General features: G+C 45.3%; 1 protein-coding gene across 2 annotated transcripts; it reads right to left on the bottom strand.

The window, feature by feature from the left end:
• Positions 1-299: 299 nt before the first annotated feature.
• Positions 300-12,992, bottom strand: CIST1 (colon, intestine and stomach enriched 1). Of its 2 annotated transcripts, XM_072977861.2 has the most exons (4): positions 7,790-12,992; positions 2,640-2,996; positions 1,134-1,297; positions 300-482 (listed from the first exon to the last, which is right to left on the bottom strand). In XM_072977861.2, exons 1-4 carry the CDS (start codon positions 7,830-7,832, stop codon positions 435-437), a joined length of 612 nt encoding a protein of 203 aa, XP_072833962.2. In that variant the 5' UTR covers positions 7,833-12,992; the 3' UTR covers positions 300-434. The 2 variants fall into 2 exon arrangements, with proteins under 2 accessions (XP_072833962.2, XP_078235149.1); XM_078379023.1 differs by lacking the exon at positions 1,134-1,297.
• Between the last annotated feature and the right edge of the window lie 1,898 nt (positions 12,993-14,890).

Genomic DNA, 14,890 nt, shown 5'->3' with positions numbered 1-14,890 from the left:
TCTGCCCATGTTCTCCTGCTGGGCTGGCAGTATTCTCTCTGGCTCAGCGTAGAGCGCCGTTTTTAGTTTTCTGCTCAATGTCTGTATCACACAGACTTTTTTTCCCCCGAGACACCAGGCCTTACATGGCCAAAACAGATAAGCTGTGCAAGATCAAAACAGCTGTGACTCTGGAGAAACAACACCTCTGATTTAAGCAGGTGCCCACCAAGCTGCTTCTATGTATGCAGCAGGCAAAAAACAAACAAACCCCAAACCCACTCAAAAGTGACACCTAAGAGAAAGAGAAAAATACACTATTTTGTCTTTGAAACAAGTTGGGCAAGGATTTTTATTTCTTTCAAAAAGCCACCGTCAAGAGAAAGCAGGTTCAAATCCCACCAAAGACTGTAACTGTCCAAAGGTGTTTGTAAACAGCAGAATACAGGGCTGGGTTATTTCGGTGGGTAACGGGCAAACGGAGAATCTTCCGTGACTCTTCCCTGTTAAAGGAAAAAAGGAGACAAAGAAAGATAACAAAGAGATAAAATTAGTTCTCCAACTCCAGCCCAATTTTCTACACCTCAAGCCTGCAATGGAGGAGTCACTAATTTCTTCAATTCGGGAAAATATATCCAAAATTTAGGGGTGGGGGAATGATATTGCTTCCCCTCTTATATTTAGTTTTTTGCAACCTTGCATGCTTCCTGGAGTGGGTTTGGCTGGGAGGTAACTTCCTTGGCTGGGGTGACTATCCAGCACTAACCAACTGTTCCTTTCCTGCCTCTGATTTCAAAGAGAGCCCCACCTCTTTGCTGAGAGCTATTTCCCCCTCTCCTGAGTCTGTTGCTCTGTTGCTGGAAGCAGTCATGTTTGTCCATTTGCTGTTTGATCTGTTCAATAAGAAGTCATAAACTACAGTATTTTTATTCTTTCTCTTTCAAATGTCTCTGAGATAATCATTGAGACTGTAAGTGCCAGACGGTGAGAGAGAAAAAAGGGGTAGATTACTCTGGAGATCTTGAAGCTATTCTGCTCTGGGAATGCCTGCACTTCTGCTGTGCAGCTGGAGGAGTTTAACCAAAAATACAAAACTCTGAAACAATTTGCTCCTTCCCTCTTGTCCGTTCTCCCCCCCCCCCCAGTCTACACACCATGGGCACTTCATCCAGTTTCTTGAAAGACGGCTCCCTCGAGTGGCAAAATTTCACCAGGATCACAACAGCCCCGATGAGCAGAATTGCCATAAAGATGCAAATCACAGCAATCAGGCCTGGTTTTTGTGAGAGGGGGGTATCATCATCATCGCCAGGCTGGTCTGTTGTGGACAAAAAAGACATAGCTCTGAAAGATGTCACAGTTTTGTGGGTATTCCCCCCCCCAAAACCAGCTCTGGATTTTCCAGAGAGGAATGACCGCTGTTGACCCCTAAGCACGGCCAGCCTAGGCTGAATACCTTCCCAAGAGGTCACGGCAATGTCAAAAACAGAACAGGATCCTGATGCAGAGTTAAGCTTCTAAAGCATCTCTCCTTTCCTTTGAGGTGGGTGGGTGGGAAAAGCCATGCCACTAGTCCTCACTACTGCAAAATTTGTCACAGAAAATGGGCCACCTCAGTTTTTTAGCCATTGAGTTGTTTGATGCAAGCTGCCCAGAGTCTTGTTTAAAGAGAAAGAAAGCTGGTATAAGGAAAATAAAATAAAATATATAAACAAATACTGTAAATGTAAGTGGTTCCTTGTTTGAAACTACAGTATCTGCTTCAAGTCAACAGTACCACTTGTGGTGCTCTGGCTCCCCCTGCCGCTCACTCCCCCTGGTTGCTTAGAGTCCTTTTTTTCAGGCTGAGCCCTGATGCTGGAAATCATATATTTTAAGAGATGACAAAAAAGTGGTGGATTCTGGGGTTTGTAGTCCAAAACAAGGGACTTTTTAAAGCCTTTAAATCCAAATGATCAACATCTAAATGAGAGAAAACCACATGGGGCTAAAAGAGCAAGCCTTCACGCTGCCTCGGATGGCTTTTGGAAACAGGAAATTTTTCCCAACTTTCGGTTTGTCCTCGTATCAGTGCGAGCGGTGGTTTTGTTTGCCAAAGAGGAGTGCCTCTTGCCAACCCGGTGGATTAAAGGGCAGCCAAGTCTTGAGACAGAGCCCACCCCTTCCCATCTTTCCCAGAAGTTGGCGGCTTGCTGTGAGGCTGTGCTGACACCCCTGAACCCAGGACTCCAGCCCCATGCTCCATATCTGCTAGACAGAGACCGGAAAGGAATGACAGCAGAGAAAGCATCCTGGAAGTTGGACGTGGGCTATGGCCGCTTGGCATGCAGGAAAAATGCAAAAAGAATTGCAGGGCTTCTCACTCTCTGTAGATCATCAAATCCAGCCCCCATCAAGGAGGCCCAGTGAGGGGGATTCGAACTCCCAACCAGATGCCTAAGTAAGCCACCCTGGTTCCTGGCTGGCCTCACAGGGTCGCTGTGTGGGAGGCAGAGAGCAATAGAGGCCCCCTTTCAGCTTATTGGAAGGAAAAATGGACGTCAGCTTTAGCCTCCTATGAGATACACTGGGCCTCCCAAATTGCACAACTGCAGACAAACGCAGCTCCATGTGAGTGAAGAGGGCACAGACGAAGGAACCAGCCTAAGAAGATCTCTTACCCATGACTGTGGTGTGGCTAGCAGGCTCCTTCCCTGGGCTAGCCGGTGGCTCGTTGGAGGTCTCCAGCATTGTTGAAGTTTCCCATCCAGTGGTCGCACTCCCTGGCCTTTCGGTCATGCGCTTGGTGGCAGGAGTTTCCGTGCGAGTAGAAGCAGGCGGCAGGACGGAGGTGTTCCGATGAGCCGAGTGGGCCTCCACTATCTTTGTGGGTTGATTTGAGGTAGTCCTCCTAGGCCCATGGCTTCTGGTAGACATCTCCGCACCAGAAACAGCAAGAGAAGAAGCCAGGGTTGTTGCAGGTGCTTTTGATACTGCAGTTACTGTCGTGCTATGCACCGGCTGCATGCTGAGCAGTTCTGCGTAAGGAGGAAAATTGCTGTCATAACGGACGAAAATCTGTTCCTTCAAGAGTCGACAGCTTCATGGAGCCTCCAGGTTCAAAGGCAGTCTACCTCTGAGATATGTCGTTAGAAGGAGGCAATGCCTACTGCAGGGCAGCAGGGGCACCTGCTCTGGCAACACTCTTCTGAGGTCCATAGCTTGAAAGCAACAAGGTATCAGCCTAGAATCACAGGTTTACTAGAGTGACATGTGAACCCATTCTCCTCGGATCAAAGCTGGCAATCAATTGAACACCAAAATATTAGGATTATCCTTTTGTACATGAAAGGATTTGGTATAGGGTTACTCTGTCGGGATCTGCAAGATGAGGGGAAGTAGGGGTCTTGCAGATGAAGCCTCAGGGCAGGGATCTTTCTCCTTGACCAGCAAGGGGGGAAAAGAAAAGACGGGACACTCGAGTGTATGGCAGCTGTTCAGAGGCGGAATCTCTCGTTCCCCCGCCCTCTCTTCTTTTATTGTATCCCCCTACTACATTTGCTCTAGTTAATCAATACAGAGGTAACTAATTTCCTGAATACACAGCCAGAATAACCAGAGTGCTAGTAAACAGAGACAGCTAATTTCCTTGAATACAAAGGCATCAGTAAACACAGTGGTTGGTAAACAGACAGGCTGGCAAACAGACAGTCAACAGTAAACAGACACAGATACCATCCAAATACACAGACAAGTTCCTGAATACACGAACACTTTAACTACATTATCCAGAGACAATAGACAGCAGGTTAATGATCATCCTTACTGGAAACTAGTGACTTGCAGTTTTAGCATGAGGCCTGCCATTGTCATAGATATACATTTGCTACTGCCACAGACATATACATTGTAACAGCATAACAGCATAAATTTTCCCCACATCCCAACCGTTTTTTATTTATTTTGTTGAAGACAATGGCTGTTGTCGACTCTTGAATCTTCTGAATCCAGGGGGTTCCGGTGCAGGTATGATAGCAGAAAGTCTGGTTCATCTTCAGCAGAGGGTGGCATAGCATGTTCCAGGCCACTGGGAATTAGGGAAGCATTCCAATAGCCAACCCTGCTTCCTTGTTGCACTGAGAGCCAAAACTCTTTACAACCTTAAAACATTGTTCTGATGGAATAAACCTGGAATCTTGGCAAGAGAATTAAATTTACACTGTAGATTAAAGAAAACACAATATTGGATAGCTAAAATTACAATTACAATAATGTTTGCATAACGAGTACATAACAATTTTCAGAAAAACAAACATATTGATCACTAATTATTCAGATATATAAGCACAATATACTGCTAAGAGGCAAAAGCAAAAAACTTTAAGGTATACAGAACTTTTGCATAGAAATATGTGACACAGACAACTTCCCTACTGAAGACACACACACCATGAATTTCTTGTATGACACTTGACTGGAGAGATACATATAGAGCTTGGCAACAGAACAGAAACTTATTTTGAGGGATGAGTAGTAAAGAATGGTGCTTGTATGCATCTGTCTGGCTCTGGGCAAAGTTCTTAAACTGTACAACTGACTGAATTAAAAAGTTGCCTGCTAGTGCCCTTAAATTTCCCCTGGACTGAAAATGTGTTTTTACAAGCAAGCATGTCAGATGTATCAGCATCACAGTGTACAAAATTGCCTACTGTGGGGCCTACTTGTAGGGAATAATATGCTTCTCTGTCTCAGGGATAAACAGACAAAGTTTTCATATTACATTAGAAAATAATTTTCAAGGAAAACTGTGACATGTAAAAGAATAAACATGCAGTGCCTACAACAAAATTAGATTCATATTAGGAAAACTCAAAGGCTAAAACTGCAGTTAATTCTGAGCATAAAACTAAGAATTGCTTCTCTAAAATTCAATACTTTAAGATCTGGCTAACAGAGAAAACACATGCCATGCACTTTTATCCTGCAGAAAGAAAAACAAACATTTTTGACAATTTACAGCATTTGCAACAAACATTTTCTCAGGGATGTGACACTTATACTCCTGGAAGGCAGAGACAGGAATGCAGGCTTGTATGAAGTCCCATATGCTCAGTTACCCAGGAAACCCAGCAAAGCAAGATGTGATAGGATTTGTAGTTCTAAGAACATGGAACCTAGAGTATGCAGGACATCATTTGGATCCTTACAAGTGGCTTGAGTATAAACAATGCTTTCTCCAAATTGGAAGGTGATGGGGAAAAACTTTCTGGTTCGCCTCCTCCCACCCCAATATGCAGCATTAGTCTCTCTACTGGCCAGGTGGGAGGCATTCTTTGATGATCTGTATAACTGCCATGTCCGGCTGAGTAGGACTTTTTATTCAAACAGGATTAGCACATGGAAAAAGCAGTTCAAAAAGCTTCATGTTGGTGTGTAGCAGTTACCCCCCTTAGATCCTCTTCTTCTTCCCCTTCCTTATATGTTCCATCAAATGCTTGTAGAGCTGTTTTTGTACCCCCAGTCTATGATATCAAAGAAATCTGGGCCTGGGTCCCAATTCCATGAGATATCCTGCAACTTTGGCTGAACCGGCGGAGATACTGAGGTAGCTGCTTCTTCTTTCAGACCAGCAAGGAAGGGAGTCAGGCATGCAGTTTGATTTGCTGATTGGAATGCATTTATAGATACTCCTGCTGCATGAGTTAGAGCTGTTGTCATGATGCCTTGCTGAACAGCAGTAGAAAATGCAGCTCCTCCCTTAAACATTAGAGGACTATCAGGGGATGCACCAACATTAATTTCTACTCGCTTAAATGCTAAATCTTGCCATTCTGGAAGGCAAGTGAGTCCTTCTGCTGGTGGAAAGGAATCTTTTATCAAGGCCTTGCAGTCGTTAAGCCATGGGGCAGATAAAGAGTCCATCCCATTGTCCTGGTTACTGCTTTGCAGTTTGTGGATGCCTTGAGCTGGGAACAATTCACAACTAGCAGAAACAGCTGGCACATCTCTCTGTGTTTCTGCTGCTCCCTCAATGACAGGAGGGGCAGAAATGACACCAGTTTCTGCACAAGCACCTGTTGTATCCATTGAAGGATGGTTATCAATCTCAGTTGCCTGAGGGACGACAGAACTGGGAGGCAACTGAGTTTTCCAGGAGGTGTTCTCATGCTGCTCCAGGCAAGCCAAAGAGGCTGAAGGGAGCGGAGGCAGAATTTGAGGGAGTTGTTTGACTAGATTAGCCTCGAATTCTGGATCGAAAAAGATGTTACGTGTGTCTTGAAGGCAAGTACACACTACAAATTGTTCTTGAAGATTGGATAAAGAAGCTCCCATGTTGCTAAAAGTGTGTCTTACTTGACAAATTCCACTCACCCGAGGGATCCTTGCGGATGATTGACGCGTCTTGGGGCCTGTGCCAGGCGAGATGAGTGCGAATTGTCGAAAGTTGACCTCAGTCCTACTCATCGGGATCCAGAGGATGCATGCGCGCGCTGTAGCCCTTCCATACCGGGCGTGATGAGTAGGATGATAGGTGAATTACCTCAGAGAGGGCACCATTTTGTCGGGATCTGCAAGATGAGGGGAAGTAGGGGTCTTGCAGATGAAGCCTCAGGGCAGGGATCTTTCTCCTTGACCAGCAAGGGGGGAAAAGAAAAGACGGGACACTCGAGTGTATGGCAGCTGTTCAGAGGCGGAATCTCTCGTTCCCCCGCCCTCTCTTCTTTTATTGTATCCCCCTACTACATTTGCTCTAGTTAATCAATACAGAGGTAACTAATTTCCTGAATACACAGCCAGAATAACCAGAGTGCTAGTAAACAGAGACAGCTAATTTCCTTGAATACAAAGGCATCAGTAAACACAGTGGTTGGTAAACAGACAGGCTGGCAAACAGACAGTCAACAGTAAACAGACACAGATACCATCCAAATACACAGACAAGTTCCTGAATACACGAACACTTTAACTACATTATCCAGAGACAATAGACAGCAGGTTAATGATCATCCTTACTGGAAACTAGTGACTTGCAGTTTTAGCATGAGGCCTGCCATTGTCATAGATATACATTTGCTACTGCCACAGACATATACATTGTAACAGCATAACAGCATAAATTTTCCCCACATTACTCTTTTTCAGTTGTGGGAGATGTTCCCTGACTTTATGTGAGTCACGGTGGAATCTTAAAATGGGACACCTTTGTTTTACATAATCTATGACTATACGATAATTAATGTTTTCTAAGCAATGGTCTTGTATGAGATTGTCCTTTAGATTTATTAAATTTGATCTCATCTGTGGATCATCACGTCCAGCCTGCTGTTATGTTTCCACGCACCTTTCCACTCAAAAAAGAGACTCAAAGCAGCCAGCCATACATCATACAAAAACCAAGCTTTTGTACATTTAAAACAAATTAAACATGGATTGGAAAATAAAACCTTAAAAAACACAGGAACGAAAGTCATTAAAACCATCCTCTAGATCACAGAGGTTGGGGAGACACATCACCATGTCTCCTGCTCCCTTACTCTGTGGGTAAACAGAATCCCCCACCTCCTTATTTTCTGACCAGAAGGGAACAGAAACCGATACTTGGGGTTTCCTTAGGTTTTGACATCCCCTGACCAGAAGAAGCCTGCCTTCTTTGCATTTTTACACTGTAATTGGACTGGAATCCATCGGTGTTTGCCCCAAACAAAAAGAATTATGGTTTAAAGGTGGCTGGAAATTCTCTGTGTTGTTAGGAATACCTCGGGTAGCTCAGTTCACGGAGTGCCCGGGTGGCTGCCTCTGGGCTCCTCCCCATCTCACCTGGGCCACTTACCTGGAGCAAAGGCCACCAGGAGGAACAGGGGCCACACAGCCATGCTCGGCAGGTCCACTTCTCCGGGGGTGGGGGGCTCGGGGTGAACAGCACGGACCGGCTCGTCTCTCTGGCTCCAGCTGCTAACAGGATCTGGCACCAACGCCCCAAAAGGGCGGGCATCTGGGTGCTTGCCAAATGCCCGCTTTGCCACTTGGCACCTGAGAGGGAAGCGTGGGGGTATGGCCACAGCGCCCTCTTTTGGGCAGGTGAGGGAACCACGCCCAACCCAGTGAGAAGGCAGCTGGGAGGGAAAGTCAGACCTCAACACCCAGTTTCTAAAGGTGGAAACTTTGCAAAGTTCCGCATTCCACAAAGTTTAAATCTGAAATTTTGCAAAGATCTGCAAGGATGGCCAGGGAGAATTATTTTCCACTGGTGGTCCTGCCTACGGCACCTTGTTTTGTGCACGGAAAAAGCATATCATTATTCAATTTGTGATTTGTGGGTGGGTGTATATGTGTGTGTCCCTGCAATCCAACCCAGTGTGACAGGTCGCTCTTCCTAGATTGTACACCTAGCAGGCATTCAGATGGAACCTACCTATGGTTGCCTCAGTTGGGGTGGACTAGATGACCCCAAGGAATCCCTCCTAGCACCACGATTCTCCAGTTCTGTTTCTAACTTAACAGTCCATAAGGTCAGACCAGATTTTTCAATCCAGACTGGAGGTTGGGCATGCTGCTTTTGGGAGACAGAGTATTCCCTGCCAGTTTAAGTCCAGGAGGATCTGCACTCAGTAGCAGCAAGTTGGAATAACTCCCCCTTTTCTGTGGATGGAGCAACTCCAGGAGGGCCTGCCTAACCCACTCTCTGCAGCCCCAATTCCCACAGAGTTCGTCCGGATAACCACGTACAGACATGATGAAGAAAGCCATTTCTTGTAGTTTCTTCCTGGCGAGTGGCAATTGTGAGGTAGACTGCAGTTGAAGATGGGTGTTCCATTTTTGTTACTCTACGCAACGGTCTTGGGAAACAGCAGCAGGAGCAATTGTGGGCCTCCAGATTCTTCCCCCCCATTCCCACCAGACCTAGCTGCCAGTGACAGGAGGAATGATGGGACCTGTAGTCCCAACTCATTAAGCTACCAAATCTAAGGGTAGAAAAATGCATTTGTCCTCCACTCAGAATGCTGGTCCTGAATCCAGGCCCTGAGATGACAAGCTCTATTAATCGCCCCTGTGATTAAACATTTCACCTTCTCTCTATCCTGACAAGGGGAAATCTCCAGACTGGGAGGGGGAAGATCCTGCCCCTGCAAGGGTTTAGAGTAGGTCTCAGTGGTTTCGGCATCTGGCTACCAAAATGAAGGTTAGGAGTTCGAATACCCCACTGGGCCTCCTCAACAGGGACTGGACTGGCTAATCTAGAGCAGGGGTCTCCAAACTTTTCAGCATGAAGGCCACATCATATATTTTACACATTTTTAAGGGGTGAAGGAAGACACATGCGCACGCACAGGCTGAAGGGAATGGACCTGAGCCTGTGGCGTTTTCCAGGCCAGATAAAAAGGCAAGGTGGGCCGGATGTGGCCTGCGGGCTGTAGTTTGGAGACCCCTGATCTCGAGGGTCCCTTCTAATTCTGAAGTTTTATGGTGATGATTATGATTTGATGCCCTGCTGAAAAAGACTAGAAAGGCCCGTTCCTTTTTAATTTCCAAAGGCACTAGTCCCCCCTTTCACATCCTCTGTATGTGTGCAATCCACCCAGGGTGGGGTCCCTTTCTCCCTGCTGGCTGTGCGCATGGCCCTTTGTTGCTGTACCACACGACCCTCTTGTGTTGTAGCAGCCTCCCTAGCAACCAAGACAGCCGAGCCCTCTGGCGCTGATTTCCCCCATGCCTTCCCTGCCCCACATGCCTTTTGGCCTGGCTGGCATCCAAGACATCTCGGCCTTCCCACCCCCAGGAAAAAAAAACTGGCCCAGAGGTTCCCCCATCTGGTTTTGGTTTACTACGGCTCTTTCATTAACCCATCCAGTGCAGGAAAAGCACCAGAGGGACAACACGGGTCTTTCTTGGGCGATGGCAATCAGGAAACACACACACACACACACAAGATCCTTTTCTCCCCATGTTGCCTCCACCACATTTCATCCTCAAACAGTATCTAAAAGGATCTCTCTCTCTCTAAGGAACTTTATTTCTCTCTGATTTGATCTGTGCTCCACCTCCTCCTCATATGTCTCATTTCTTGGCCCCAGTGGGTGCAAAACTCAGGACTGTCATCACCCCCCCCGCAAATTTACCCTCCCAAAGCGGCGCCCATCTCAAAACTGCCCCCCTCCTGCTGGTAAAAGCCTATTTTAAAAAAAGAAGAAAGGAACCACATCCCTCTTCAATCACAAAGGGTTTTCATGGTGCTTTTGTTCTTGAGATCACCCCTTCTTGTGATCTGAACATCCCTAAGCCAGCCAGTTCTTTTTATAATCATTATCTCAGGATTGCAAAGCCGGAAAGGACCCTGTGGATCACTGGGAAAAGGCAGACAAAGGATGCATCAACAGAAGAGAAACAGGATTGATCTCAGAACTGCGCATTACTGGAGTTTTTGTATTTTACTGGAAGCTTTACTTTTTTAAGGCTGGGGTGTAAGTATCATAAATAGAGGGATAAAGTAAACTGCTCCGTAAAAGACCCACAATCCAATCCACCTTACAGTCCGTGTTGGGGAGGGAGGATCCAATCACATAACTGTGAAAAACTATTTTCCACCTCTTGGGGTTCAGATCTGGTAAGGCTGCACTTCTCAGAGAGACTGCTCCTGAAGCTGGGGGTTCAACAGCAGAGCCAGCTCAGAAGATACAAAAAGGGATGGAGGGTCGAACACACTCTCGGGGGGGGGACTGCTTTCTAGTCAGACACGCACAATTTAAGAGTTTTCAGAAAATTTCAAGGCAGACTTTTACAAATGTCATGGAGTCTCATATAATGGAAGGGGGACCCAAAGGCCACCTAGTTCACCCCTGCTGGTGCTGGAAATCAAGAGCTAAAACCTTATTTGACAGACGGCTCTCCAATCCATTAAAAAAAATCTCTGATAATCTTAGACCTGCTGAGCTGGAAGAGACCCTATGGGTTAGAAAATCAAAATCCCAACCTCTGGTTCTGCGGTCACAGGCCTCACTCCTGAGCTGTTGAAGCACTTCCTAATGCTTAAGCCCAAACTTTCTCTCTTGCAAACTGGGTTGGGGCTACAGAAAATAATCTTTCTGTTTCTCCATACATTTGAAAATGACACTATATGGCCTCTCCGGGCTACACATATCATATACAGTGGTGCCTCGCTTAGCGATTGCTTCGTTTAACGATGTATTCGCTTAGCGATGAGGTTTTAGGAGCAATCTTGCGCTCCGTTTAGCGATGTTTCCAATGGGGGTATTTCGCATAGCAATGTTCGGGACCATGCCTCTCATAGCGATGACAGTTTGGGTCCCCCTGTTTCGCTTAGCGGTGTCCGTTTTCGCTATTTTTAAAGTGTCTTAAAATGTTCAAAAACTGTTTAAAATGCTTGGAATCGTTAGTGCACCTTGTAAAACCTTTGCAAACTTAATTCGGCTTTGTTCTGAGTCTTCGTTAATTTTTGGTGAATTTCCCCCCCCATTAGAATGCATTGACAGCTGTCAAACCTACAGTCAATGCATTTCAATGGGGGGGGGGGAGAAAAAATTCACCAAAAATTAACGAAGACTCAGAACAAAGCCAAATTAAGTTTGCAAAGATTTTACAGGGTGCACTAACGATTCCAAGCACTTTAAACAGTTTTTGAACATTTTAAGACACTTTAAAAATAGCGAAAATGGACCTCTCAAAACCATTGAAATGCATTGAAACTTATTCAATGCATTCTAATGGGGGAAACGCATTTTGCTTAGCGATGTTTCCTATGGTGATTTTTTGCTTAAGGACGGTAATCTGTTCTCATTGGAACGGATTATTCGGTTTTCAATGCATTCCTATAGGAAATGGTGTTTCGCTTAGTGATGTTTTCCCATAGCGATGGTTTTTTTTTTGAACCAATTAACATCGCTAAGCGAGGCACCACTGTATACTCAATCCTGGTGGGGATTTACACCAGAGTAAGTAAAATCTGGGTAACCGACTGTGGCAAATCACTGCTAAGTAAACAAACAGGGGTGTAGAGAACGTGCATCCAGGAAGGCACCCAATCCTTTGTTCATTAGCAGCAATTCACTGGGGGTTCTAATTTGATTTAATTTATGGATGCCTCAAGTCTCCAAGAAGATTCTGCCTCCCGCTGTTTACAAGAGGTGGAATTGGTTATTGAGAAATGTGTCGGTTGTTCTGGAAGGAGCTGCTGGCCCGAATGAGAAATATGACAATGAAAGGCAGCAGGGTGTAGCCATGAAGGGGTCAGAATAGGAACAGAGCCAGCCAAGGGTTTTCAGGCAAGATCGTCTCAGAAAACCATTTCAAAAGAAACAGTACCCGTGTGCTCTTAAAGCCATCTGAGATGGAAGCGAATTTTAAAAAGTAGCAATCCAAGCTTTTAAAAACCAGGGAATGCACAGAGCTCATCCCTGTTTGTACAAACACAATGTACGCTTCTGCTCCATTTTTGCCCCCAAAGCAATTCTTTTAAGGATCTGCTCACTTTCCTACCCGCATCAACCACAGTTTTGATACACTTTGGAGCATCAGTTTGGACCCACGCAACGGCTCAGCCCTGGCGCTCATCGGCAATGGCCAAGACCTCCCCAAAAATGACCTATTAAAGCAGAATCTAACAACCACTGAGAAAAACGCTAGTCCGAGGGCAAACCCCACACAGACTCCAAGCTATACAGCAAACAAAGGGGTTTGGATATCAGATATGGTCTCAAGTTACCAGTCCTCAGCCCTCTCTGCCAGAGCAAGAGAGAGATCTCTCTGGCCTCAAGTAGAGAGAATATTTTGGAACAGTTCCATTAACAAACAGAGCCATTCAAGACTCAACATCCAGCGAATGCTTGTATCCCTATAAGCAGAAGGGTACAGCTGTTGTGCTTCTGGACCACATAATTACTTAGCCAGGCTTAAATCTGCACACTTTTACTCAAGAGGAAGTATTCTCTGTCTAGGAATTTACATCTGCCTCAGTCTTTTTACATAGAAAAATCCTTTTCAGACTCCCTCTAAACTTTTGGCCACTTAATAGGGGAGAGGGAATTGTCTTATTAGTATATTTAAGCAAACAGGTGTCAAAAATGATGACCTGTTTACTTTAAAACCATCTGGAGACATCAAAAGCTACATCTTCTGCCCACAATTAAAACATCAAGAAAAACATGCCAACCAATAGATGACCAACTTCCAACCACCAAGAAAGCTAACCCTAACATTAGCTACAACCTGCCTTTTTAAAGTCACACTTTGCTCAGTCAACTGTTGCGGATCCAACCTCCCTAAGCTAAGCACAAAAAATTTACTTTTTCTGGACTACAACCCCTTTTTAAAAACAGGCCATGGAAACAAGAGAGGCAGTTTAAAAAAGTTAACTCCCATAAACCTTAATTGGGAAATCCTGGGAGGGATCACACACAAACAAACAAACAAAAACAATTACAGAAAAAGAACCCAGAGGAAACACCTGGAATAAAATACATATACATGCTGGGCACCCATACCAATGGATTAAGGATCAGCCAAGGTTTCTTCAGCCATTACCAAATGTAAAAATTATGCCGATAACTTTTACTTTTCTTCCCAACAGCTAGTTCCACATTTTCAGAACTTGGCCCAACGGTAAAGTTGCCATTCTCTACACATTACATGTTGTTCCTCTGTGATTTCCTTTGTGTTACTGTTTACAAAAATCTAGTGTCCAGAGAAGAGAATCTCAAATAGGAGGAGTGAAATGCAACTCAGACACCACTGTTTCTTTGTGAATGTTTTACAGTCTTGTCTCTCATCTCTCACTCATGTCTGAAGAAGTGGACCGTGTTCCACAAAAGCTTACATTAAACTTGTTGTTTGTTGTTGTTCAGTTGTTAAGTCGTGTCCGAATCTTCGTGACCCCATGGACCAGAGCACGCCAGGCCCTCCTGTCTTCAACTGCCTCCCGGAGTTGGCTCAAATTCATGTTGGTAGCTTCAAGGACTCTGTCCAACCATCTCATCTTCTGTCGTCCCCTTCTCCTCTTGCCTTCATATTTTCCCAACATCAGGGGCTTTTCCAGGGAGTCTTCTCTTCTTATGAGAAGGCCAAAGTATTGGAGCCTCAGCTTCAGGAACTGTCCTTCCAGGGAACACTCAGGGTTGATTTCCTTCAGAACGGATTTGTTCTCCTTGCAGTCCAGGGGACTCTCAAGAGCCTCCTCCAGCACCACAATTCAAAAGCATCAATTCTTCGGCAGCCAGCCTTTTTTATGGTCCAGCTCTCACTTCCATACATCAGTCTTGGAAAAACCATAGCTTTGACTATGTGGACCTTTGTCGGCAAGGTGAGGTCTCTGCTGTGTAGGTTTGTCATCACTTTCCTCCCAGGAAGTAGGTGTCTTTTAATTTTGTGGCTGCTGTCACCATCTGCAGTGATCATGGAGCCCAAGAAAGTAAAATCTGTCACTGCCTCCATATCTTCCCCTTCTATTTGCCAGGGTGATAGGACCAGTGGCCATTCTCTTAATTTTTTGATGTTAAGCTTCAGACTATTTTTTGCCCTCTCCTCTTTCACCCTCATTAAGAGGTTTTTAAAATCCTCCTCACTTTCTGTCATCAGAGTGGTATCATCTGCATTAAAGTACAGCAGTTAAAAGGACCATAATGATTTTTTTTGCTTTTGTGCTTCTTGTCGAAACCTCAAAACAAAAATAACTTTCCCAGCTCTGCTTTGAAGCCAACATTCCCTCCTTCCTCTGTACCCCATGGATTCTGAGAACTCAAAATTCTGAAAAGCAAAGATAGCTGATATTTGGGGTGGGGTGGGTGGGTTTCCACCAGATTCCCACCCCCTGCCCCAAATCTTCTCACTGTGATCCTGCTCAGGTGGCCCATTCCCAGGGCCAACGCCAGGGGGTGCTGGTGGCCCACGTTTCTGGTCCCAAGGCCTCGCCTTGAAAAGTTTT

Source organism: Pogona vitticeps, chromosome 7 (genome assembly GCF_051106095.1).
Source record: "Pogona vitticeps strain Pit_001003342236 chromosome 7, PviZW2.1, whole genome shotgun sequence".
Classification (NCBI taxonomy): domain Eukaryota; kingdom Metazoa; phylum Chordata; class Lepidosauria; order Squamata; family Agamidae; genus Pogona; species Pogona vitticeps.
This window is presented reverse-complemented; position numbering and strand designations above follow the sequence as displayed.